This window comes from Hippocampus guttulatus, chromosome 7 (assembly GCF_054856545.1).
Source record: "Hippocampus guttulatus isolate MCC_2025c chromosome 7, RoL_Hgut_1.0, whole genome shotgun sequence".
In the NCBI taxonomy this organism is placed as follows: domain Eukaryota; kingdom Metazoa; phylum Chordata; class Actinopteri; order Syngnathiformes; family Syngnathidae; genus Hippocampus; species Hippocampus guttulatus.
This window is the reverse complement of record NC_141267.1, coordinates 15,672,265-15,698,613: the sequence shown is the minus strand read 5'-3', so window position 1 is coordinate 15,698,613 and position 26,349 is coordinate 15,672,265. Positions and strand designations below refer to the sequence as shown.

The 26,349-nt window shown below is 46.4% G+C and overlaps 1 protein-coding gene across 2 annotated transcripts; it reads left to right on the top strand.

Annotated features, from left to right (window-relative positions):
- The first annotated feature begins 1,183 nt into the window (after positions 1 to 1,183).
- Positions 1,184 to 26,349, top strand: zbtb7a (zinc finger and BTB domain containing 7a). 2 transcript variants are annotated; one of them, XM_086115570.1, is made up of 4 exons: positions 1,184 to 1,383; positions 12,439 to 12,989; positions 16,011 to 16,888; positions 18,886 to 26,349. In XM_086115570.1, exons 2-4 carry the CDS (start codon positions 12,513 to 12,515, stop codon positions 19,298 to 19,300), a joined length of 1,770 nt encoding a protein of 589 aa, XP_085971696.1. In that variant the 5' UTR covers positions 1,184 to 1,383; positions 12,439 to 12,512; the 3' UTR covers positions 19,301 to 26,349. The 2 variants fall into 2 exon arrangements, with proteins under 2 accessions (XP_085971696.1, XP_085971695.1); XM_086115569.1 differs by having other exon boundaries at positions 12,435 to 12,989.

The window sequence follows — 26,349 nt, the reverse complement described above, 5'->3', positions numbered from 1 at the left end:
AAGGTTTATAATTTCCTCAAGAGACCACAATATAGTGGAATAGCAGTACTTGTCTAAATGAACCCCCCAACTCATTTCAACATAATTCCTTCAAATCAAGATGCCACAAGATGGTTTGAGCACAAAACAGTTTGGGCATTCAGCTCCTTGTTTGAGAACAGCAAGTTATGCAAAACACATTGAAACATAGAACATGCACATTTAAAAGTGTAGAGAGGGTCAAATTAAATTCACCTGTAAAAATTATAGTTCATCTCAAGTTCTTCCGAATATTTCTCCCAAAATATGTGTATTCCTAACGTTGTGAAAGTCCTGTGTGGGCCTTGGTTCGTTAAACGTTGGCTAACAGGCAGAAAGCACTTCCAAGTCCAAGAAAGAGGAGCAAAGATGTTTCTTCCAACTCCCTTTCTGCAGAAGATCAGCGCCCTCTAGGTATAGGTTGTGCAATTGCCTTCTCATAATACGTATGGTGGACCATGGGACACGTGGTGTTAAGTATGTGTTCGATGTGTTTGCTTAAACGGGCATTCGAGCGAGGGTGTGAGAAAGCTCCCTTTTTGCCGCACAATGGCTGGCTTGCACTCAGGGTGGTGTGCCTGTGTAGGTGGCTGGCAGGGAAGTGGCGCAACATCAAGTGTGTTGCGCATTTGGACACGGGGAACATACTCCTACACACAAATGTCTTCTCTGACAGCTCACCTGTTGGAGCTTGGCAGGTATTATGAGCAGCGAGCGGGGGCCAAGCCTGGGAATGCGAAGGGGCTCGCTGGCAGCCCCCGCTATTATGTACTGGAATCTGCCATGGCTTGCTTTTGGGGTGGGACGCCATGACCTCAGGCAGTGGGATGAGTGGGTGCGACTTCTCGCAATGGAGGAGGAAAGGAGTAGTGGTTAAGAAAGGGAGACAACCTTATTTAACCTTAAACCACACGTGATCGCAGCCGACGGCTCCATACGGCAATGTGAAAGCACAGCTCGGGGAGACACGGGTTAATCATTTGTCTCATTGACTTTATGACTTTAGCAAGTGTCCGCTTCGAAGACGCGGGGAGAAATTTCCACTTGACTTTTCTGCTCAGCGGCGGGAGGGGCGAGGTTGGGGGGGTGTGCGGGGCGAGGAGATGGAGGCTGTTTCTTTAAGAGCGAGAGCGAGTGAGGAGGAGAGAGAGAAAGGGAGGGACCTCTTTGCCCTCCAGAAACCAGGAAGGGAATTGAGTTGATCTGCTGCTGCTTGGTTAGCGCGTACAGGGGCTTGAAACCTGCACAATAGTGACAGAGGCTGGCAGAAGTGAGAGAGAGCCACAGAGAGAGAAAGAGCTCCGGAGTGGAGGAGAGCGGAGGGCTGCACTAACCCCACAACAAGCAGAACCACGGCCATCGCAGGTGAGCTAAAAGGCAGCCTGCCATCCCCTCGCTGGCTGCCCTGGGCCTGTCAAGCAGGGGGAGGGAGCAGGGCCAGCGGAGGAGAGTGGGAGGAATGAGGGAGGAGGAGGTAGTGGATGGAGGGGGGGGGGGGTTGGCTGGTCTGCGAGGTGGGTCGCCTGTCAAGGTTCCTCTTTTTGACAGTACTTCCCTCTGACTGCTGGAGAATCTTAAAAGTTTATCGTTAGGACTTTTCACGCAGGTGGACACACTTACGGGAGGGGGGGGGGGCGGAGAGAGAGCAGGAACTGCCATGAATTAATAGTCAGAGGCAACTTTTGTGACAACAAAACTGTGCGATGCACAGCATGCTCCGTTGTTGTTATTTAGGTCAGCAGGAGTTTGAGGTGTGTGTGAAATGTCATGCCACCGTGAGCGCATGTCAGAATCCGTCACTCGCGTTTGTGAATTTTATTTGAATTATTCTTGAATGATCATAATTTTTTATTTTTGTCATGCCTCCATCTGTACTTTAATACCTGGCAGCCCACTAGCAACACACTCTAGTGTATAATTCAGCCCCGGAGTGCTTACGATAAAACAGACTGGGAGAGAGTGGGGGCGGGCGAGGGCCGAGGGAGCTGGGGCTCGTAGTCCTGTGCCAGGGCTCCAAAACAGGTCAAGTGGGCTGCCAGAACTCCGTATCCCAGAGTGCATTGCCCGTGGCAATCCAGGAAAGAGAGCAACCGACAACCTATCCCAACGAGGAGGTGTGGCGTGTGAGCGGCTATCAGGCCAATGAGTGGAGCCAATGCAGATCCCAGTTGTGGACTGAAAATAGAGGGGGGTGGGGTAGTGATGGTTGCTGGAGGGGAAAGGGAGGAGGTGGGGGGGGGGGGGGTCTGTTTGTGTGGGATCAGGCAAGGGCTTGCCTATATGACGAGGGCCACTTGCAAGTTTCCTGTCTGGTAAAGCTCGAGCCCTGCCCAGAGACGCAGGCAACTGAGCTGGCCCACAGGCAGACAGGGGAGCCAGAGCGGGGGAAACTTACCTCGATTTGGTAAGCACACCGAAAACACACACACACACAGACACACATTGTCTTGAGAAGTGAGTCAGGCAGGAGGGATGGAACCCACATCATGTTGCCAGTGAAGGAGTTCAGAGTTCTTGACCCACTTCCACATGAAATAGAGGAAGACAAATGGGTCAATGTGCTGCACTGCTCGGCTGCTTTTCTTCTCATGCAGCTTGTATTTCTTTGAAGACACATTCTTATGGTGTTCTCTAAAAGTAGTCGTGGGGAACAGTCAAGGAAGTTGCAAGTGATGCATCTGTTATTTGTAATTAGTTTCTGGATTTGGTTGAGACTCCCCAAACCACCTAAACAAAGCTCGTTAATTGTTGAAATTCTCGTTTTTTTGGTGGGGGGGGGCTAGAAGGGCTTCACTCTTACATTCTAGCATCTTGCTCCAAGTTCACCTGCCTCACTTGGGATTTTAAACACCATGCCTCACATGGGAATGAGGCGTACATTTGTTTGGCTGGACGTACTCGTTGGACCCGTTTTGTTTTTTTTGAATGTGGACACAAAGAGGGTACTTGAAGACGCCCAACTGTTTGGAAGCAGTGCGGTATGCTTCTCAGAAGGAAGCAGCAAGGACATTTTTTTTTCCCTTTATCACCCAGTGCTCAATGTCAGAGCATACAATAGATACCGCCATGATGATTGTCCTGATTCTACTCTTTTATGCTACTTCACAAGGTGCCGCTTTGGACCACACGGGCATAGTTGGCTCAAGCAAATCCCACCAAGAGGTTAAACTAGAACGCCATATGTGTTGGTGTGCATAAGTGTGCATGCATGCATGTGTGCCTGTGTTACCAACAATAGATTCCAAGGGAATTGCAGGGGACTTCAGTGGCTGTGGGCTGGTCCAAGACACCACCCATCAATTTGGCGGTGAGGCTGAATACAGTTTGATATTCCTGTATGTTTGTGCCGCTACCACTATAGCCCGAAACGAGCAGCTTCCGACTGACTGAGGAGACAGGTTTTCCTGATGCCGCCGTGGCAGTTTGAAAGCTTGACTTTTTTTTTCCCCCTTTTTGCACAGTACCCTATGTATTTTTTTTTAAATGTAAATGTGAATGATGTGGGATGGATTTCCACAGATTTTTTTTTCTTCTCCAAACTTAACGCCAAGCCCCTTTTCCTATTGCTTTTGCCACATGTAAATTAATAAAGTTAGAAAGCGGTCAGCGCAGTGCATTGCAGAATGCTCCAATTTAGACTTTTCCAACAAGGATGCATGGAAAAAGTCATCCATTGTGGCCATTATAAATCCTTTTATTTGCTGTACAGGCATTGTTTAAAGTAACAGTAACAGCCGTAAAAGATTAATAGAAGGTGACACGGCTGCCTTTACCTTTCACGCGGAACCCAACATCGGCGGGATCTTAGCTCAACTATGGAAGGCAACCCGCAATTGCATAATTAGATGCGCGACGTCAGCATGTGATGTGACAATTACTTTCAACACAACAGGGCAGCAGAAGTGAGTATCGAGTGGCAAACCTTTGGCGTTACACCAGGTTACGGCAGACATTGGGGTTCCGATGGCGGCGACATAACCCACGTTTCTCCCTCAGTCGGAATGAGCTGTAATGTATCACGAAGCTACACGATCGGTCATAATTACAGTAAATATTTGTCTGACAAAAACTTGAGCTGTAAAACACTGAATTGAAAAACAGTCAGTCTGGCGTGCCTTCCTGTATCGCGTGACCATGTATTCTTATGAGGCGCACTGTTCGTAACCTCAAAAATGGTATGCTGGGACTGTCAAACCAAGGACCCACTGTTATAGTTACAATATGCAATTTTAAAAGGCATAAAATTACTAGGTCGACTTGGTCTCCCCCGTTCTCTGTCTGCATTTTATATAAAATAACGGCCTGAAAAAAGCCGGTTCGGTAGTGTGAAACGGGCGACCTGTAAAAAAGCTTGTTAACCTTGAGAGTGTAATAAATGGCATGTCACAGTTGCAGATCTTTTATTCGTTTCCATTGACCTCAACTCACACAAGTGTGAACAAAAAACATCCACTGTGTAACCGTCAGGAACCCTTTGATCGCAGTTCGGCAGCGAGGATTGGCAGTCACGTGCAACCTTTAAGACATATTATTTTAACCATTGAAATTTTCGTCGAATTTCAAATATGCAGCCCAATTTTCCCATTTTGAGGCAACTCTGCAGATGCACATGATGTATTGTGTGTGTGTGTCTGTTGTTTTTTTTTTTAAAGCTTCATACCAAGCTGAGTCATTTCTTTCCTGCTGCGTGTAAATTCATGCTAAGTCATAATCGAATAGCTTTAGCAGCCCCTTCCCTCTCTGCAGTCTCACGTCTTCCCTTGTGTTTGGTTCCCCCTCCCTGGTCAGCTGCTCGGTATAGCACGTCTTCTAGCCACACAGACCCCTCTCTGTTGTTTTCCTGTTGTTGTGTTCGTGTCTAGGGGCAGTAAAGGGGCTTCTTCTGTTCTCTTCTGGGACATTTATTATGAAGAGGGCAATGCAACCTGATCAAATTAGGGTGAGCGAGAGAAGCTTGGGATGTTTTTCAGACCGGGGGTGAAAAGAGAGTCGTCTTAGTTTTTTTTTTTTTTTTTTTTTTTTAATGTTCATTGCGTGATGCAAAAACATGCATTCATTAAAGGCTCTCGTCACATACCCACTGCCTATTTGGATATTGCTAAAATAACTGGCTCAGAGACCACAGCCGCCTTTTAATTAAGCAGAGCGGCGTCGGCGGAGTGGTCAAGACGGCGACATGTGACCAATGTGACACTGTTGATGTTGATTTAGGAGAGGAGATGGGTGGGTTGAGTTCGAGGTTGGCACGTCACAAGAGGACGGGCGGGGCTCTCAGCCGCTGCGTGTCCTCAGCGGAAGAGCAGGAGGAGAGAGGGAAGTGAGGTGATGCGTTGCCGCTCAGATGGAGCAACCGTACGGCCAAAGAGGGAGGCTCAGACAGTGGGGACAGAGGGATTGAGCAAGCGGAGAGCTGGTCATCTGATTACACGGCGGCTTCTATTACATGTCTGTTATAGGCTCGCAGGAAAAAGTTCTTCCCGCTCGGTCTGCGTGCGGCCTTGCTTGGCCCGCCAACGTTCTGCTGGGCAGTTGCGTCCCTTTTGAAGCCATGAGTTAAGATTTGGTCACGCTCCACAGCTTGTAGCACGGTTGGCGTGAAGGAAGCGAGTGTCGTCTCCATACGCAGCCAACATAAAAAGCATCCTACGAAGTTGTCATTTTTAATACGCCATATTCAATGTAACGGTATCATGGAACCTCTTAAGTTGAACACAATTCGTTCATTGATGCCGGTTGACTTTCAAGTTCTAATTTCAAAGCAGAAGAGCGATCATCCGGTGCTTGAAGCAACCGACTCTGATGGTCAGGAGGGATGAGGCAGAATATTTTCCCATATGACGTGGTATGAATTAATTGTCAGATTCAAACTGTCGCTTCATAAAACCTTGGAGGAAAAAAATAGGTATGTTCTAAATAACATCTTAATTTCCATGCAAGTGTAAAATGAAGTTCGAAACTCCCCTAGAGTCAAGACATTAGATTACAAATAAAACCTTTTTTTTTTTTCAAATATTCTTAATTGTCATGCTAGTGGAAATATAAGTTAGTGATGTAACCTTTATAACACCATTAAAACAGTTAAAAACTTGAGGGTTGGCCTTTATGACAAAACTAGCCTGAACATGAGCTGTGTTGCAAATGGGCCTCCTGGTGATTAAAGACAAAATTGTTCTCATCACAAAAGTATACTAAAGGAGTTAACCATTTAATATTGTGGATACTTTCACTTTAGAGTCTGACTGCTCCGAACGCTTACTTCATTTCTTTTGTAAAGTCTCCACACCCTCTTCAGAGGCGTGGAGACTTTGAAGTTAATCACTGTGTAATAAAACTCCACATTAAAGTCAAACTGACTGACAGTCACGTAATGGGCAAGGAAAAGGAAGGTGTTTGCAGAGAAGTGTTGTCACCCAATGACGATTTATCGATGCAACTGGAATTCATTGATACTGACTTGTCTTGCCTATACTGGCCCAAGCAGTCAAATCGTTTCTTATTTCTGATGAGCCATTTCTGGTTTGAGGGTGATCAGACGTCTTTATCGCTGCTACCATTTTGTGGTGGCATCACAAAAAAAAAAAAAACTGGAGTCAATCTTTGAGATGCTCATCATGAGTCTTGTGTGATGTAATCTATGATGTCGGTTTGAAGTCCAAGTTTCGTTTCACTTTTGCGGCGTGTTTCACCAGTGCTTACATAGTCTTAACACTATGCTGGGTTTGCATAAGGGCAAAATAGCTTATGCCCCCCCCACCCCCCCCCCCCCCCGTGCCTGCTTACTCAAATGAATCTTTGCCCCACCTGTGGGCGTTGAGCTTTCCTCTAATTGAAGCAGGTTTTACCAGCCGAACGAACAAGATCCAAGTTTATCATTGACATCTGAGCCGGATTCCAAGGCCTCCGTACTCTTTGCAGTTATGAGTGGTTGTGAGTTTAATAAGCGGGCCTCGCCCACCACCACTTCACTCGCATTGTGTGTTCATCAGCACTTCCTGCTTGGGCTTGCGAGCGAACGCCTCAAGACTCAGAGCGACTTTCGCAACGTCAGTTTTATCAGCCGGCCGCCCTTTTCCTGCTCGTCTCCCAGTAAGACCAATCGCAATTCCTTCCATGAGTCTCCTGCCATCCGCCAGTCACTTTGGTTGCTGTGACACTTGTTCAAAAATCAGCTTTACCTTGAAAGTGCCGCCTTCCCTCCTCATTGCCAGTATCTTGTGCTATCCCCTTGTTGCATCGAACCGGGTGATTCCCTCGCGCTAGCTGTTACCGCTAAGTGTCGAGCTATCAGTTCAATTGGGGCAGAAAGGAGGCGTTTGACTTGACGTCTATTACTCAGTGTTTGTACTTGATGCCCGTTAACAACTTTAGACCCCGGTCGACAATGCATGAGAGGATGAACATTGATCTATTACAGTCATTTACTTGGAAGAAAACTCACTTTGGTGCCCAATTATTCACTTATGTTTGCGCTCTGAAGCCTCACGTGTCCCCCAAATCTCAGAGCTGTAACAGCAGATGTGACATTTTATCAGCCTGTGCCTTTCACGCAGAACCAATATATTTATACGGTACGTCAGCACTAACATCCGGTGTGATAAAAGTAGAAAATGGTGTCGATTGTAGTGTCTTTTACAGAGCTCCGGCAAAATTGCTCTCTGAAAGCGCAACCGTGTGCTTTTTTACGGCATCATGCAATCAGGTAATCGGATGACATCACCGCGGGAGCGTCAGGTGTTGGACTTCACACAGTTTACACTAGTGTTGTCACAATACCAAATATTTTGACTTTGATAGCTTTTAACATGAATAAATGACCTCTATTCCCGTACTGAAATAAAAATTTGCACATCAGTAAAAACAATGCAATAATAGCTGATTTATATTTAATTCATTCAAACAATTATTATAAAGATGCTAATGAGAGTACTTTTGATAAAATAAAAAAAAATGCATTCTGAACATGAGAACAATTTAAGATAATTTGATAACGTTTTTACACGCAACTAATAGTTTTGGATAAGTCTTAGGGGACCCGAAAAGTGTTTATTATTTCCTATCCTCACCGATGGTCATGAGCTGTGGATCATGGCCAAAAAGAGACGAGATCCCGGATACCAGCGGGTGAAATTAGTTTCCTCTCCAGGGTGTCCGGGCTCTCCCTTAGAGATAAGGTGTGAAGCTCGGTCATCCGGGAGAGTTGATCTGCTAATCCTTCACGTTGAGAGCAGCCAAATGAGGTGGCTCGGGTATCTGATTAGGATGCCTCCCGGACTCCTCTCTGGTCAGGTGTTCCGGGTATTTCCCACCCACAAAAGTCCCCGGGGATGAGCCAGGACTCGGCAGAGGGACTAGGTCTCCCAGGCTGGCCTGGGAACATCTTGAGATCCCATTGGAAGTAGTGGCTGGAGAGAAGAAAGTCTCTGCCTCTCTGTCAAAGCTGCTGCCCCCGTGACCCAGCCCCCCGGATAATGCTAGATAATGGACGGATGGATGAATTCACACTACCGGGACTTGGTGCAACACTAGTTTACACACAGGCGCATTGTCCCACTTGTCACAGCTCTGATATTACCTTCAAAGGAAGAAATTTCCCAACCCCATTCCACGCCAGGGCAGTTACGACACATCAGCAATCGGAGTAAATAGTATGAAAAATGCCGTTTTTATATTGGTCGTATGAAAGGGCCTGCAGTTATTCGATAATGTGATTATTTATAGCGCCTTTCACAAAACCCAGGCCACTTTACACAACAGAAGAGAGGACACTAATCATCACGAATCATCAAAAAGCTGTGTGAAATAAATGAGTTTCACAGTGATTCTTAGAAAAATCACAAAAGCACATTTCAAAAGCACATTTGAATGATATGGTGCCTCATGTCCACTGAAACCTTGGGATCATTCCCCCCCCCCAAAGTACTGGCTGTCTATTTCAAACCCATCGGAAGATTCTCAGGCTAAACATTTTGCCTCTTTGTTTGTAGGGATGAATGGTATTTGTTAGACAAAGACAGACTCTTTAATTCACAGGGTTGGATATCTGTGTTTCATATCAGGTCAAATACGCAGAAATCTATGGCCATGTGACTGATGTGTGTTGGATACGAAACACACAAGTAACACAAGAAACACACAAGTAGCTAATGAGACTGTCATTTCATGCCTGAAGTGTTACCAGGTACCGCAGTGCTACGGCATGTGCGAAGAGATTCGGTAACATGACAGGGATGAAACAAAAGGGTTGGAACTCGGCTTGTTTCAAGTGGCGGTTTGACTCGCAAAGCAGGGCACAAGTTCTCACGGGCTGAACGAAAGAATGAATCCTTCCCTGGAAGCAGAGCTGTAAGGATACGGACAGACGCCGTCCCGCTTTGGCCTCCATGACCTGAAAGCATGAATTAGTGATAGGCAATGTTCAAGCCACAAGGAGGTGCTGGGATCAGGTTGGTTGCGGTGTGTTTCTTAGTCCACCTTAGGTCATGTGGGGACAGGTGGCTGCGGCATGCAGAGGAATCCCTCTCTGCTTCTTTGCCTCTTACTTCAAGTGTGTGCGTGCATGCGTGCGCGTGTGTTTTAGCTATTCTCAGCTCAGCGTCTTTACCCCCGCAAAGCCGCAACCCGGGGTCAGCTCCTGGATGTGCCGAGGATAACGTGTACACAAGCTCGCAGCCGTAGCCCGGTTGAGTGCAGGTGCTAGAAGTTAGGCCCGGATGGGCTCACGGAGATCACTTTCCACCTTCAGAGGACGTGACCGCAGGCCATGTGGTCGGTCTCTCTCTCTCTCTCTCTCTCTCTCTCTCTCTCGTTTAGTTTGTGTCCTCTGTTTCCTCATGGTCGTCCTCTGCATATTCAGATGAGACCTCCTGTAATACAATTTGCTCTTGTCCTGTCAGACAGTCTGTTTTTATTTATTTATTTTGAAGTCACAGTGTAGTGAGATTCCCGTAAGGGGTGGGGGTGCTGGTTATCTTGGTATTTTCACACGCATCATAGGACCTGTTTTTTAATTGAGCACACCATCAGTTCGGACGCTCGCATTTCGGCTGCCTTCCCGAAATTGCGCCATTTATCATTTGAGCAAAAAATATGCCGTGAGGTTCAACTTCAAACCGCCGTTATGCATGATGTCCTGCAAGATGTCCTGCAAGACCCCTCGGTACCTCACGAGGGCTCAGTTCAGCTGGTAGCAAAGGATTAACTCGTGTTTTGCTTTGTCTTTTTGTGGCCTTTTTGCCATAGTTGAAGAATGACACCACAAATTGGGTGTAGCGGGAAAACCTCAGCATGACCAGATGCGTTGTCACTTGTCATCATCGTCAAAGTCAAAAGAACAAACCTGGACGGCGTAGTACATGGCGATGAGTGGCTAGCATGGAATGTGTGCCTCATAGCTCTGAGGTTGGGGGTTTGAATCTGAGCTCAGGCCTTTGTCTGGTCTCCCTTTGCTTTATTGGTTTTCTTCGGGAACTCTGACTTCCCACAATCCAAAAATCAATCAACTGCGATTGAGTTTCCCCCTGACACCTTGCGCTGTATTTTCATTTTAATACTCCATTCACTGCATTGCTTTTGTAATGAGCATGCCATTATTTTAAGTCTCGGGACATGCTCTTTGCTCCTGACCCCTGACTCTAATTGAGCATAAAAGGCCGATTTTGAAGGTGCGGAGGTCGATCGGTGTCGTTGGGAAAAGAGTGCAAAGACAGGGGGGGGAGCATGAGAGGTAAGTGCAGGTGAACAGGTGTGAGGGAGGAGAGGCAGCCAGGTTAGGCAGGTTTGGTGGGGGGGGGGGGGTTGCTGCAGCATGCAAGCGTACATAGAAGCTAATCTGCTGTACAGTCATTAGAACGCTTGCTCATATAGAGAGTCTAACCACCCCCTGCTGCCTCTCCCTGGCAGATGGAGAGAGGAGGGTGGGCGGTGGATGTACGATACGCGTTTGTGCGAGTGTGTGTACGTGCGTGTGTGCATTATTGATGTCTCTGTGATGGCACAACATTTGTGCGTGCGCATGTGAGTGCGTTGATACAGGAATCGAGGGTGGCTTGTTCTGCCGAAACCCCCCCTCCCACTGCCCAGGCTTCAGTCGATCATTTTAATCCCCCCCCCCCCCCCCCACACGTGAGCAAGGGGACAGCCTTTCCTGAAACTTGGCACACAGTGCAGGGTGGGGTAACCAGCTCAGACCGGATTGACAACCTCCCTTTTAATACTGTTCCCTCGCAGCTTTGTTGCGTGTCCTCTTCCTCTTCCTCGTGGAGTTTTTCCACAGGGTCCGCTGTGGCAGCCCCTCCGCCCCTCTCACTACTTCTCTCTACCTTTTATTGGTGTGTTGTTGTTTTTTCCCCCCAACTTCCTTCACCTCCCTCAATCTCTTTCGTGGCTCCAGGCAGACAGCCCAGCTCCCAGCATGCATTTTGATCCCCCACTACCGTCTGCCTACCCGTCCTTCACGACCTCCTGCACGAGCGTGCGCGCACACATGCACACATGGGTATAGATGTTTACACTTTCACACTTTGACCGCCACCTGCATACATACAGGAAGTACCGTCTGCAATATAAGTTCGATTAAAGCCCAATTCTTCACTGAATGTAATCAAATGTGTACTCGTGTACTAACCATTCTCATAGGCCGAAATATTTGCCTTTTCTACTATATACTATAATTGTACAAAAGTTATATTATGCCATTAGCATTTGGTGGTTGGAGCTCCTGGATTTCATTTGACTTTTGAGGCTCAGATTGTTGATTGAAATGAACTTTAGTGGGTTTTGGCTTACGAGTGATACAACAGCGAGTGTTGTCCACTCACAATTTGTGTTTTTTTTTTCTCTCTTGTTGCATTTTGTTGTCACATAGTTTTGCTGTTGGTTTTGAAGTAAATGGGATGGAAGGAGGGGCCTTTTGTACTGTATGACAAGGTTATGATGCCACGAGTAGTCTTTGATCAACTTTTTTTTGGGGGGGGGGGGGTTAAGATATATCAAAACACACTTTGATATTGCTCCGTTCATTCAACCAGAAATACACATTAAGACATGCTTCTGTTGACGGTGCCTTTCATATATGACAGAAGTGGACCGAGCTTCGAGGTTAGTTCTGACTGATGCCATAGCTTTCTGGTTTGGAATTTTACAATCGTCGTCTTGTTATGGTTTATTGGTTAAGTGCAGTGAATATTTGGCGGTTCATTTGGCTCGTTGGTAATACAAGGCAGCTGCCAAATCATCAGCTTTGATGCCATAAATGTACGACTAGTGAAACCGATTCTTCTAATTATTTTTATTTGCGTGATACTAAGAATGTTAACGAACATGTTTGTTTTGATCCCTTTTGTTTTGAAGTTTCTTGTATAGATATTAAATGTGCCTGTTTTCTGTCTTTCTCCCCCCCCCCCCCCCCCCCCCCCCAGACAGGAAGACAGACGGACGGCAGGACGGATACACGGGTGGGGGCTGTGCTAGGCGGCTCGGCGGCAGGCTGGTGGAAGATGTCGTCCGGAGCCGGCGGGAGGGGAGGAAGGCGACTCAGGGGGACGGTGGGCGGCGGAGGTCGAGGAGTCGCCGGAGAGGCCGAAGAAGGCCCCGTGGGGATCCCCTTCCCCGAGCACAGCGCCGACATCCTGGGTAGCCTCAACAAGCAGCGGCAGAGCGGACTGCTCTGCGACGTTCTGCTGATCACCCAGGATCGGGAGTTTCCGGCGCACCGCTCCGTCCTGGCGTCCTGCAGCTCCTACTTCCACAAGCTCTTCACGTCGGGAGCGGCCGCCGACCAATGCAACGTCTACAACATCGATTTTGTGGCGGCGGAGCCGCTCGGAGCACTGCTGGACTTTGCCTACACGGCCACACTGACGGTCAGCCACAGCAGCGTGGCTGACATTCTCGCAGCCGCACACCTCCTGGAAATCCCACCCGTTCAGGACGTCTGTACACACTTACTGGACACCAAAGTGCTCTCCCCGCCGGTACGTTGCCTTTCTACTTCGACACGTTTACATTCCAGAGTAACATTAGAGTCAAAAGATTTTATTTGTACTTTGTTTAGGGAACGCTTCAAAGACTATTGTATCACTTCATATGAGTGGTCAGTTTGGTAAGACTTGGGCGACTGAAAGCCTCGTCTAAAATGAATTCATTTTTTTTAAATATAAAATTGGAATATGTTGGACTTAACTTGGCAAGTTTCTGCCTTTGGAGGCAGTGTTCTCCATGAGTCCAAGACTCCCTCCATCCTGTTACGTTAAAAGTAATTATCGATTTCAATTTTTGTTCAGTACAGATGAAAAAATCTTGTCTTCCAAATTTGATACACCAACAAAACACCTTATTGCACTTTTCTTGTCTACAGGTTCCAAGCAATTGTATGTTGTTTATTAACCACAAAAATATTCAACTACTTGTCATTTAATTTTAATCCAAGGTCAACCACCCATGCTGGGGTTCTCGTGGATCATCAGAAAGGATTGAATCCCTAGATGAAAAAAACAAGACCTTAACTGCCATATTACAATGTTTTAATTGGGAATGTACGATAAAATGTGTATCCAACGATCAACGAGAACTGCCTGCTTCTCCAAACTGTTCCAAAACATTTTTTGGGGGGCGGGGGTACACTATACAGTGTATAGCATACACTGTAGGCCTGGGGGTTATATCGATATTAAAATACAAACATTCATGATACTAATCTCGAAAATTAAGACTATCAGCACATTTCACACTCACACTGCATGCCCTAATGCAGTGTATGGAAACCAAATAAAAATCTGTTTATTTTTGTTTACATCGGGACCTGACCTAATGTATCTAACATTACTAGAGCTGTGATCACAGTAACAGTTCTGAATCTTCAAATCTAAACTTTTATTTCAGTCCCCCCCCCCCCCCCATCTCTTTCAAAAATCTGAATGTCAGTCAGTGCGATAAAACCAAAGTGTTTTAGTCTGATAAAAGTCTCGCTTTAAATAAGTCCAGAAAGTACATCACTCACCAAAATACAGGGGCTCACGGCTCACTCAGCACAGCCTGAATTGGATGCTAACAGCCCAGACTGGTGAGTCCGCAATCATTCAGGTTGACTGGACTAATGTCGGACGTCTTTATGTGTGGCTCTGGTAAAATTGATGTCTCACGCTTTCAGACAACGAACATCTGTAGCGCGGCAGATCTGGTAGAGATCTGGTAAACCTGTCTGGAAAGTAGTTGAATCGGAATAAAATAAAAGTTAAATAAATAAATAGCACGGCATATTTTTGGTGTTACGTCATGCCGCAGACTTTGGCGCAAGACGCTATTAAAGTGACCGTAGCCAGACCAGTGTTTGTGTATCCTGAGATGTCTCTTTGTTATCAATTCTGTTTTATTGATATTGGACTGATGAATGACATTTTTTTTCCTCCCAATATTGGTCCAATATTTACTTGACAGTTATCATGCCTCCCTCGTCCTAATCTTTCAAAAGCAGAGAAATATTATATATATTATAATATCTAATATTATATATATCGATCATAAGTAGGATTTTAAATTTCTAATCTCAAAATAAATTCACATTCTAGAGGAAATCATTTCCTGAATGGCTCTCGCGTTCATGCAATCCCGATAGCGGAACCAGCAAAACAGTGATGCGTTTTTCGTCGAGCTTAAGAGCAAGTTGCACGCCATTTATGTACTGTAGCAACTTAGGACAACATTGGACGTTGGGAAGTTGGTCTTAAATTAAATTGCAAATGGAATTAAAAAGTCTTCTATTTTATGTGCATGGTGCTGTACAAACACTGCGTGCTATTGCTATGAGCAGTTTTTGAGCTGAATTGGTGAAACATCTTGTTAGGTTTTTTTTGTTTTTAACTTGGCAGGGGTAAAATTGAAATCGGTAATCAATTTTCAAAGAGGAGTAATAATAATTTTTTTAAAGAATCATTCATTCCACTGACAAAAATAGAGGCTGTGCATGGGTGTTTTAAAAAATAAATAAAAAATAATCGTTAACCATGAAGGTGTGTGTTCCTCATGTCTCGCCCCTTCATTAAGTTGTGTAGTCAGCCCCCGTCAAGCTCACATCAAGGCAGTTATCTGCGGCGCTCTCCATGCCAAACGCACACCCACGGCCTTGGGCCTAGTTCAACGCTTACTCATGCTGAGGCAATTGCTTGCTTGTGTGTAGGAACAGCACGCTGTTTTATTTTTTATTTTTGTATTTTTCAGGCATCATATCACAGCTACACGTCCACATAATCGAGTGTTGCGACATGCAATTGGCTCCTGTCTTTCGAGGTTACCACCAAACAATCTCAGCAGCGCTTCACTCCCAATCACGTAGGCCAAGACCTTCGTGAATTAACTGAGGTCAAGACAGTTTACCACTCTTGGAACGCATCAAAAATAAAAACTTCAACACGGACACTTTGGCGGAGATGTTATTCGTGAAAACAGCGGGGGGGGGGGGGGTAGATGTGATAAGATAAGATAAGATAAGAAAACATTTATTAGTCTCGCAATGGAGAAATTCCCGATTCACAGCAGCAAAGTTATGAAAGGAAGAAGTAGAACAACAAATATAGGAGCTGCTGGAAAGGCAGCCACTCACGCGGCGCCATTTTGAAGTCAAAATAACCAAAATAACACAACACAACACATAGGACACAGACAGTCGTGCAATCTTCACCACTTTTCTGCATACACTTTGTTGTCTAAAGCAGTTATAGATGAAAGAGGAGAGGATCAGATGCATTGTATAGTATTTCAATACATGCATGTATTGCTTTCCAAGGAGTACAGACAGCGTTTTCACAGTGTACTGTGACATGTTCATGTTTTTGTTCATCATTATTTGTGGAGGTACGTTTTAAGCTATTAACACACCCAACAATGACCTTATCCCCCTGCTCATAGCGGGAGATGACTGTTGACCTTTTGTTGCCGGTCACGTAATTGTCAAACATACAGAGATCTTAAATCTTATCTCCCACCCGATGCTTTTCCAGGCGGGCAGTGAGCAGCGAAACGAAGATGAGGAGAGGAGCAGAGGGGGGAGCGAGCAGGGCAACCAGGTGCTGGCCCGGGAGTTTTTGGAGTATTTCCAGCGAGGGGCGCACTGGGCCAGCAGCTGCAGCACGCCGGAGCTCAGGGACCTGCCGACGCACCTGCACTTTAACCACGGCAACGGAGGGACCCCCAGCAACGGCGCGCCCGGTGGCCCCGGTGAGTACTACTCCCCCCTGGCCCTGGCTTTGGCCCAGGCCCCCATCCATGAGCCAGAAGAGGACGAAGATGAGGAAGAGGATGACGAGGATGGGGAAGCGGTGCAGGGAAACGGAATAAGCCTCGGGTCATTTTACTGCCCTCCCTCCCAGAACGGGCACTTCTACCTCCCCCCCGAGGCTCGGACAGGGCACGACACGCCAGAGACGGAGGACGCCGCCCTGCAGCTGATGGCTAGGGAAAGGGGCTCGGCTAGTGCCCTCTTGCAGCAGATGATGGACTCCATTGAGAGGCAGAAGCAGCGCGGGGCGGCCGGGGAGGATCCGGGCGACGGCGATGACCCGGACATGGAATTTTACTACAATTACTTTAACAGCACTCAGCTCGAGGACACGCCTTCCGCCGCCGTGGCGGCGGGCGTTCCGCCGCTGTGGTTGTCACGGAGCAACGCCGGCCACGACAGAGTGGGCGGAGGGGAGAGGGGGGTCGGCGAGAGGGTCGGCGGAGGCGGCGGGGAGAGGAAGATGCGCTCAAAGGCCTTTCAGAAGTGCCCCATATGCTCCAAGGTCATTCAAGGAGCGGGCAAGCTACCCCGCCACATTCGAACACACACGGGGGAGAAACCCTATGAGTGCGCCATCTGCAAAGTGCGCTTTACCAGGTAAGCCCAATTAATGAAGCCACTGCACCATGTCACGTGTTCGAACACTTTTGGATTCCTCGAGTGGGCTGCCTCTACAGAGTCAAGAGGAGGAGATTTAGGCTTTGCATTCAGGGGCCAACGCAGTGTTTCTTTTTGTATTCCTTAGCATCCAGACATATTCCAGCTCCAACACGGTGATAAAAGTGGCTTTTATCGTGATGTTCTCTGAAGCAAAGTCCTGGACTTGTAGCGCCAGGGGTCCTATAAAAGAAGGCTGTGGCTGGCCGGCGTTATCTAGTTGGAGGGCCGCTATAAAGTTCTGATACAGAAGGGGGGGTTACGGGCCCTAGATTGTGCTTTGTGCGCTTCAATGCAGCCATTTGAACTTTTGATCCCTGCCTGCGTTGATTATTGCCCACAGCAGAGTAGTTTATACACCCCCACTCTCCTCTTGCTCTGTCCCTCCTTTACTTCACGAATGAAATTGGACTTGTGCCGCGCTCAGATAAATGTGAGCGGAGTTGAGCAAGACACTTTGACTGATTCCCCTGTATTAAGGAGGCCCGTCTTTTCCTTGAAATCCCTCCTCTGACTAATCAATGAGAGCACTCGTGCTTGAAATGGATGCAGTGGACCTCAAATGCCCACAACCTTTGCTGGCACGAGAGGTAGGGGAGACTAATGTGAACTGAATTGGCCTCCTGGTTAAATTTGACCAGCAGTGGGAAGTGGGTTATTTGTAATCTTAATCCTGTTTGATCAGGGTTAGGAGTGCCTCACACCCGCTAATAAATCACTCTTGTCCTTAAAATAATTCAGCTCTGTCAGTGCTGGTGTTTACATGCGTTCGCACGCCCGGGCTATCTTATATTTACAGTAAGGTTTGCACAAATGGTTGTCTCCTTGTTTAGAATGAGTGCTACCGGTAATCCATTTAAATTCCTTATGTTGTCAAATGGGGGAGGGAGGTACAAGAGCCAGATGAAGGTGTCCTGATAGTTTAGTTGAAGCTGGCATGTGGCACCGCCGAGGCTGGCGCAGGAGGTAGTATAGGAGCTGAGCCCGTGTGTAAGGGTATTGTACAATGATGAGCGATAGGTGTGGATTCAAAACGCTCCACACCCTCTTTCCTCTCCATGTTGTGTTGTACGCAATTGTCTCTTTCCTATTCAGACGTCCACCCAGATGCCGGCAAAAATGTTGTCTGCTTGAGGAATGCTTCGTTCAAAGTACACACGGTGAAGTTCAGCAATTTACGTTTGAGCTTCCAAATAGCCTGCAATGGACTAGCGAGTTGCGCATTAGCATAATCATACGACACAGGAAGACACACTCAAGTTACCCCAGAAACTCCTTCATTTGATGTTTTTTTAATTTTTTTTGTGTGGGAGTGTTTTTCCATAGAAATATTTGCCGTTATGACCTTACTTCTGCGCTAGCATATTATATTGTACTCCGCTTTGCTGTGTTCTGTATAAAAGGCAAAGCCAGATAAATGCTGCATCCCCTGTTATTGGTATGATGTGCCAATTTTCTCTGTGGGCTTTTTTTATTGTTTTTAGTTGCTACTACAAATAGTGGTTAACCTCATTACCCGAAGGCGCTTGAGAATGTTAGCTTGAAATGGAGTTTAACCTTGAAAATCATATTCCCACTCAATTGACTGTCGGTTGCCTTCCTCCCATAAAAAATTTTTAAAAAAAAATGCCACAGTGAACGTTGAGCTTTATTGTCAGGCTACAGTTGTGCTCCTGAGTGCAATTACACAGATAAAGATGCAGACTTTATGGTTTCACTTGAGTCGACCTGCTTGACCTCACAACGCGGGGGCGGGGAATGGGGAAGGGGTCTTTACACCACCTGGATGTGAGACACATTTTAAGCCATTAAGAAAAAAACCATTCACAATGTATTTAGTTGACCTCGTAAGAATCAATATGTTTTGATGTTTCTCAAGTGGATTCCATTAAGAGTTTCTTCTAATGCCCTTTTTTGCCCTTCCTTCTTCCTTCCAGGCAGGACAAGCTCAAGGTTCACATGCGGAAGCATACGGGAGAGAAGCCTTACCTTTGTACGCAATGCGGGGCCGCCTTCGCTCACAACTACGACCTGAAGAACCACATGCGCGTTCACACTGGCCTGCGCCCCTACCAGTGCTCCAGCTGCTTTAAGACTTTTGTACGCTCAGACCACCTGCACCGCCACCTCAAGAAAGACGGCTGCAACGGCATCCCGTCCCGCCGGGGCCGAAAGCCTCGGGTGCGAGAGCCGGGGCTCCTGGATGCCCCGATAGGCCTGCTGAGCCCCGGCTCAGACACTGGCCTGGAGCCTCACATCATCAAAGGGCGGCAACTCTCGGAAGCTCTCAAGTCTGAGGTGGAGGGGACCCACGCACACAGCCCGCACCTAGTAGTGGGGGCTGGACCCTGAGACAAACTCTTACAAAATTGACGGACGCCGTCACGTAACTCTGCTCCGACCTGTCTACGCAGAGGAGGAAAAATACAGACTTCAAAGAAAATATATAGATATTACAAAAAGAAACTAAATATGGCTCTATAAACCAAATCAGGGTGTCACAAAAATTTTAATCGGAACATTTCTTTCTCCTTTTACTTTGGGGAAACAAAGTAGACGTGAAAGCACTTGAGTCTGTTGAAAGAGCAAAGAACGCTTCGAATCACACACCCGCAACGTCCACTTTCTGGGCCATTTCTTTCTTATCGTTAATAATAGGGGGTTTTATACATTGGCAAAATGTATAAAGGACACTAAGAAACTATGCAGTTGATTTTAGGTTTTTATTATCGGGTGAGCTCTGAGCAAAGGTGTCTGAGCTCCTTCCGGCTGCCGTACGGGTGAAGCGAGGACAAATCTTTCCCAGAGAAAACAGCTTCTTCTTTTTTTTAATTATTATTATTCTTTTGCAGGTCTAGAGATGTACAGTTACCATAGAAACAACCTTGCCATAATATGGCATATGCAAGGAAAAACTCACCACACTTGTGATGCAACAGCTCGCTCGCTCGCTTGCTCTCTCTCGCTCTCCAAATGTTCCAGAAAGAGTCATAGACAAGGGTTTGATTGAAGTGTTACTTACTCGATAACAAAAAAAAATTGTATCGGGAGAATCCATCTTTTTGTCTTAGCGATTGAGTCGAATCCACATCGGTTGGGGGCTCGAGGATTGCAGGGCGAGGGAGTACGAGGCTCGGTGTTTTTAAAACGCTACCACTGCCCTCACACCCCTGCAATTTTAAGTTTTCCTGTCTTAATTTGATTTTTGTTCCTTTTTTTTGCGTTGACTGGGTACTTGACACTTTATAATATATTCATGTATAAACAGCATGGGCTGATATGACGTCCCCGTGAACCGTTCTGGCTTCTCGTGGGCTGGATGTCGTATTTCTCACAGCGTTGGCAAACAACCCGTATGAATGTTTGTTGAGCGATGGTATGGAGTCACCTGAGAGGGAGAGACAAAAACTTGACAGTTCCTGCCTAAAAATGATGAGTCGTTTGAAGTGATTGAACGAATGTGCTTTGCTTTTGTGCAGTGTGTCCTTGTGTGCCAAGGCGCTGGTTTAAGGAACAACAGGGAGACCAAATGAGAATGAATAGAAAAGATGAACACATTTTATTTATTTACCCCCCCCCCCCTTGTTTGGACAGTTCCACTAAAGACATCCAATAGAAAAGGGGGGCAAGGGGAGTATATTTAAAGATTTAAAGAAAGATTTTTTTTATTTTAAATATATATAGCTTTCTCTTTTGGGACCTCACAACCTGGACGATGTAGAAAGCAGTAAATACCTGCCCGTGTCAGGAGGCCAACTAGAAGTGCAGCTGCAGCTGGTTCGCGGGAGGAAAGGGGAAGGGAGGCGGCTCTCGCCATGTCTGATGCATTCCAAAAAAATAATCTCCCCCAGCTCAGCCACGTTTTCATGCAGGAGGAGGGTGGGGGATCGGATCATGCCCCCCCACCCCCACCACCACCTCCCACCCCCATCCCCACACACTCTGTGGACCTCTAATTCCCTTAAGGGATATGATTATAATAGAGCCTGGCGTTACCGTGAGTGCGTGTGTGTGTGTGTGTGTGTGTGTGCGTGGCAGCCAGGGTCCCTCTGGCCACATCATCAGTGTGTGAGTCAGCCCCGGCCTGTTCAAACATGCACCTTGAGCTGCAGCCTCAGCGCACTTTTCTGTCTCCTCAAAGTCACGTTTCCACCGAGCAGTCTGGTTCGCTTCACCGCGGTGCAGTATGGACACACGGGTCATGTTTACCTGGCGCGGGTTTGGCGGGCGACCTTATTCGTAGACACGGCCAAGATGTGAACGGCCGGAATTGTCTCTCAGCCAATCAAACAAAATTGTGGTGGCTTGAGCTACACTCTCTTTTTCCTACTTTGTCGCTGGCACAAGAGTGCTGAAAAGTGGGACAGTACAGTGCGAGATACTTTCAAAACCTGAACAGTGGAAACACAGATATACCGAATTGTACTGCTTGGTGGAAACGAGATGTCAGAAATGAATCGTCATATTCCAAATTTGTTGATCTTTGAATTTAGGGATGGGCATTTGGATTGATTTCGAAATCAACCACGGGAGAAATTAACCATTGATTCTGTATTTTGTTCAGCATTTTTTTTTAATGAGTGAGAGAATCCGAATATTCTGAACTCCTTTTTCTGCACTCGGAGGAGTTGACGTTGCTCGGCCACCCATAGCGGAAGTCTTTTTCTTTCTTTTTTTTTTTTTTAACTTTTAGAACCACAAACTAGTTGACCCTGAATCAACAGGACAGTACAACACTCCATTTGAACAGATTTGTGGACGCCAATCCATTTTTATGCCCATCCCTACTTGGACCTATCCCCAAGACTTTCCTCACCGAGAGCCCCTCCCCTCCCCTCCCCTTGCCTGATACAAACAAGATCATCTCTGCTGTACTCCTCCTGTCCTCAATTGCACCTTAATCAGAACGAGGCAGGTTCCGCAAGCACTTTGTTACAACACAAGGGCACTTTTGTTAACAAAACGGGTACTTAAGAGAGGGGGAAAAAAAGTTGCAAATGAGATCTGCCCCCTTCTTCACTTAGTGGCGGTAAATAAAGGCCCTTTTTCTTTGTCTTCCTTTGATGTTTCACGAGCTGCCAAACACACACCCATACGCGCAAAAAAGCAAACTAGTGCGCTAGAAGAAAGCCCTGGTCAAAGATAATTCATGTAACTGATTGCACTTGAAGTTAGCGGTTAGCGAGCCGTCTAAATAAATGTCTTTAAGGTAGAGGGGAGAGAGTTGTTTGTTTTTGTGTGCGCAAGCATGCATTGCTGTCTGGCGGACTGCAGGGTCTCGGGATAAGCTTGTGTAAACAAACGTTGCCCCCCCCCCATCTGTTCCCCAGCTCCCCTCCTAAGTGTGCGGTGATAACGGGGCCCCCAATGTTGTAAAACAGCTCATCGGACAGTCGCTTGTTTACTTCGCAGCTCTCTTGGTGCACATTTGCATACATCGTGGGTTTACCCTCGCTGGTCATTGTCAGCCGCTGTCCGAGCCTTGAGAGTGTACTTTTTAAATTTCTTTTTCTTGAGTCCTCATTTAAAAGAAAATAAAAAAGCAAACGGATGCTTTAGTACAGACCCTAAGCCGGTTTTGTTTCGGAATAACCTTTGAGCCATCGAAACCTGTGTATACTGTATTTAGACCTTTTCTATTTCCTCTTACGGTCTTTGGGTGCTTACGTTTTTTTCAAACTCCGTTTTCATCACAATTGCTACCTGTTTTCCAAAACTGGCAAATGAACGAACCCTCAACCGAACGCATCTTTGGTTTCTCATGAAAACGGTTGGGATGGACCGCGAGAAACGGACCAATTTTACTCAGTCATACGCTGGTAAGGAGCCAGGAAGCAAATTTCAGATGTGAAAGCATTCTGACGCTACTTGTACCTGTGCTGGTTTAGAGCCGAGAGCCCAAAAATAGCACCGGTTGCTCGAGCCGAGGGGGGTCGTGACCCCAAACGCCCATACGGCAAGAAACCAGTCAAATGTAGTCATGCCGCTGCGGAAACAAACACTTATTCTTACGAATGAAAGAAAAGTTGAACCAAACCAAGCACCGGTTCAGAACCAGCACTGGCACCTGCTCTTTTTTTGGGGGCGGTTGGCTTTGCTTGAAGTTGTTACGCAACAACGTGGCTCCTGAGCGTGCGAATGTTGGAAGTGGGTGATGTCAACTGGGCCCATGGCGGTAAACTGCTGCCCCGGTTGTTAGTGTGTGTTTTCTGGGATTTCAAGCCTGATGGCACTGGAAGTGATGCTTTAGCTGAGCGTAGCGCGGACGTTTGCACTAACTGTCAATGTTCTTGTCCTGCTGGTGAGAGACGACCTCAGAAAGGCCACCAGGGTGGACCTGGGTCGGTGCCGCCCAATAGAAGTAATCCTGCATCGTATATATGTGATGTATACGTCCAACGTTGAACTAATACCAAAGGAGAACAAAGATAAAAGATATTTTACGACGTACCAGTTTGAATCGTTGGATCATTAGTGTTTGAAACCCCAGTGAATCCAACTTGTGTGCTTTTGTTGGGTGAAAGATTCCAAATTTGGACCTCTCATTCGAAATATTTGGGCTGGTCCTGTTCTGAAGGGCGCACAGTGTACAAAGATCTGGAACGCAGATGAGATGTATGTATTTTCAGTCAAACTGATGACTCAATTTTCCTTCTTTTATTTTAATTTTTTTTTTCCCCCTCAATGAAAAGAAACATGTTTATTCGTTCCGTCGGTCTGTGATTGTGTTGACTTTGTGCGATTTTGCAATGTGGAGCTCCGGCTCACTCCCACAACGTGAGCCTTACGGGGGCCCTGTTTGACTAAACCCACGCCATGTCCTTCTCCCACAAGAAACACCGCGTTTGCTTTTTGTTTTTTGTTTTTTCTCTCTCTCTCTGCTCTGTGTTTTCAGACCAAACTCTACGAGCTGACGCTAATCGTGCGGATGTTTAAGCTTTACTTGAATTAATTTATTGTTTTTATTCTTACCTTGTTTGTTTCGAAACTCAGAGTTGTGCAGTCAATGCAATCCCCGACTTCTCTGATTCGTGAGTGTTTTTTCCAAATGGACCCTGACTTTTGTTTATTCTCTTATCAAAGACTTTTTGCTGAATATATCTGAGAAAGCCATAAAACAAGACCAACAACCATGATAAAAGTTTAAAAAATAAAATTTTATTTTTTTTCTTCTAAAGGTGAGATCAGTAGACTGTTATGGAGTTTTGTGGCGGCCGACGCCGGAGGGGGGGTGGGGGGGGGGTTATTGGGGATACTTGATCTGTGGCGACGACTCTCTGCCATTGTGTTTTTGCACCTGATTGGTATTTGAGTTGTTTTCCCCCATCTGGCTGGATAAGCACCGTGGCCGTCAACACAGCATCCTTGTGCCCTCCTTCAGCTGGGCTGCCCCTCAGAACCTAAGAAAAACTGGGGTACATCAGGTCCTAACAGAAAATGTGCACTGCCCCCAGAACTCTCACAGAAGGTTGCCGGTCCTCAGTTCCTAATGAACAGTTGCCACTTTTAGGCGGCCGCCTTCAGGTCCCAATGAAAGTTGGGCCAACTCCGGATCGTAAAGAAATATGGGGTGCGGCCATGCCCCCATACCCTCAAAATTTAAGAAAAAAAGTATTGGCCTTAGGTCTTGGGTTTAAGGGGTTCAGCTCTCAGATTCGAGCAAAAGGTGGGCTGCCCATAGTTCTAAAGAAAAGACGGGCCATCATCAGGCCCAACAATTAAAGTGCACCCAGCAGTTCTTAGGCAGAGGTCGGTCACTACTCCCAGCTCTTAGGAAAATGGAGGGCTGGCCATGGTTCTTGAAAGTACTGTCATTCACTACCAAATGTTGGGCTCCCCCCCGCCCCCCTCTAGCTCAGCTCCTAAGTGACAGTGGGCTGTCCCAGGTCGCCGGTTCTTGCGGGGCACCCTCCACTCCTAGCAAAATTTGTATCTCCTGCTTCTTAGCATATAAATGTGGAAAGAGCCATTGCGGGTGAGGGTTTTGGGTAGTCATGTTTTCAAGGTCAGGGTAGCGCGTGAACTTGTAGTTTTGGAACGGTGTGGCCAAAACGTCCAGAAGTTACGGAATGTTGCGGGTCTCCTTTTTGCCTCTTTGTGCAAGTACTTCTCAGGTGGAAACAAAACACTGCTATGCATTTGGCTTTCTTTGTATGTGTGTCATACCAATGCTCTCTGTCGCCTCGCTGATTAGCAGACACAAGGAAAAGGAGGGCTGGGCTTCTTGTCAAGTGTGATATTGATTTCATACGTTGAGTGAGGGAGCCACCTCATGAGTCTCAGCTTTGAACGGTAGCACCAGGAAGTGGAGCCTCGCGTCATGCAGCCACTTAAAGCAAACATTCCATAACTTCATACTGTGATTCCCCTTTCCTATTCCGCACACGTGACGATTGAGCTTTTTTTCTTTTCTTTTTTTTTTTTAATTCTTCCTCTCAGCTTCTGCGATTGTAAACGCTAGCACTTTGCGATAAAAAGGCCAACCTCCATTGTGTGTTTTGATGATGTCCTTTTTTTCCTTTCTTGTCGCTTCGGTGATGCTATTTCAATTCCCCATTGTGAGAAAATACACTTGAATTGTTCCGTGGATGATGGACCGTCGTATTGGATGCCCTTCGTGTGATTGGTTCTCATTTCGGGGAGACTCTTTCGAAGCTGCCGCTGAATGTCATGCGTAACACAGGGGTGGGCAACCTACAAAGCCCGTCAGGTCATTTGATGCAGCCCACCGTACAATCCTAAAAACAAACGCAACCTCAAGTCTTTAGGAAAAAGTTCCCCACCCCTGGTGTACAGTACAAGGTTGGATCAGGTATCCATCTTGAGCACTTTTGTTTTTTTGTTTTGCAAATCAGCACAGTTATTGCAGTCTAGTGGGAAGAAAGGTAATGATCAGAACATGACCTGGGAGATTAATGTAGATAATAGGCTATTTATTTCGAGCAAAGTCAATGAGGTTTCCGTTTCACGTTTCCCAGCACTCAAACTGGGATTTCAAATTGTAAACACAAGAGTCACGTCAGGCACCAAAATACATGACCGTGCAACATCTGAATCCAAACGTATGACAAAAACTATCGAAAGAATGAGTTGAATATTCCGAGTGACGATGTGTAGTTTGTTTGCTCAATTTGACTCTTGTTTGCTTATTTTTTGCTCCACTTGTTTATGAAGCTGCAAGCAGGTGAATTATTTTGGGGAGAATTTGCACTTTCTGGTGATGAAAAAAAAATGTATATGAGACCACTACATCCACAGAGTCGAAAATCATGTAATTCCATGTTGTATTTTTTTTGTTTTTTGTTTTTGTAATATATCCAAAAATGTCTGGCATCTGGTTGTCTGGTTTAAACAATATACAAATCTTTCTATTAAAAAGAAAAACAATGGTTGCAAAGGTT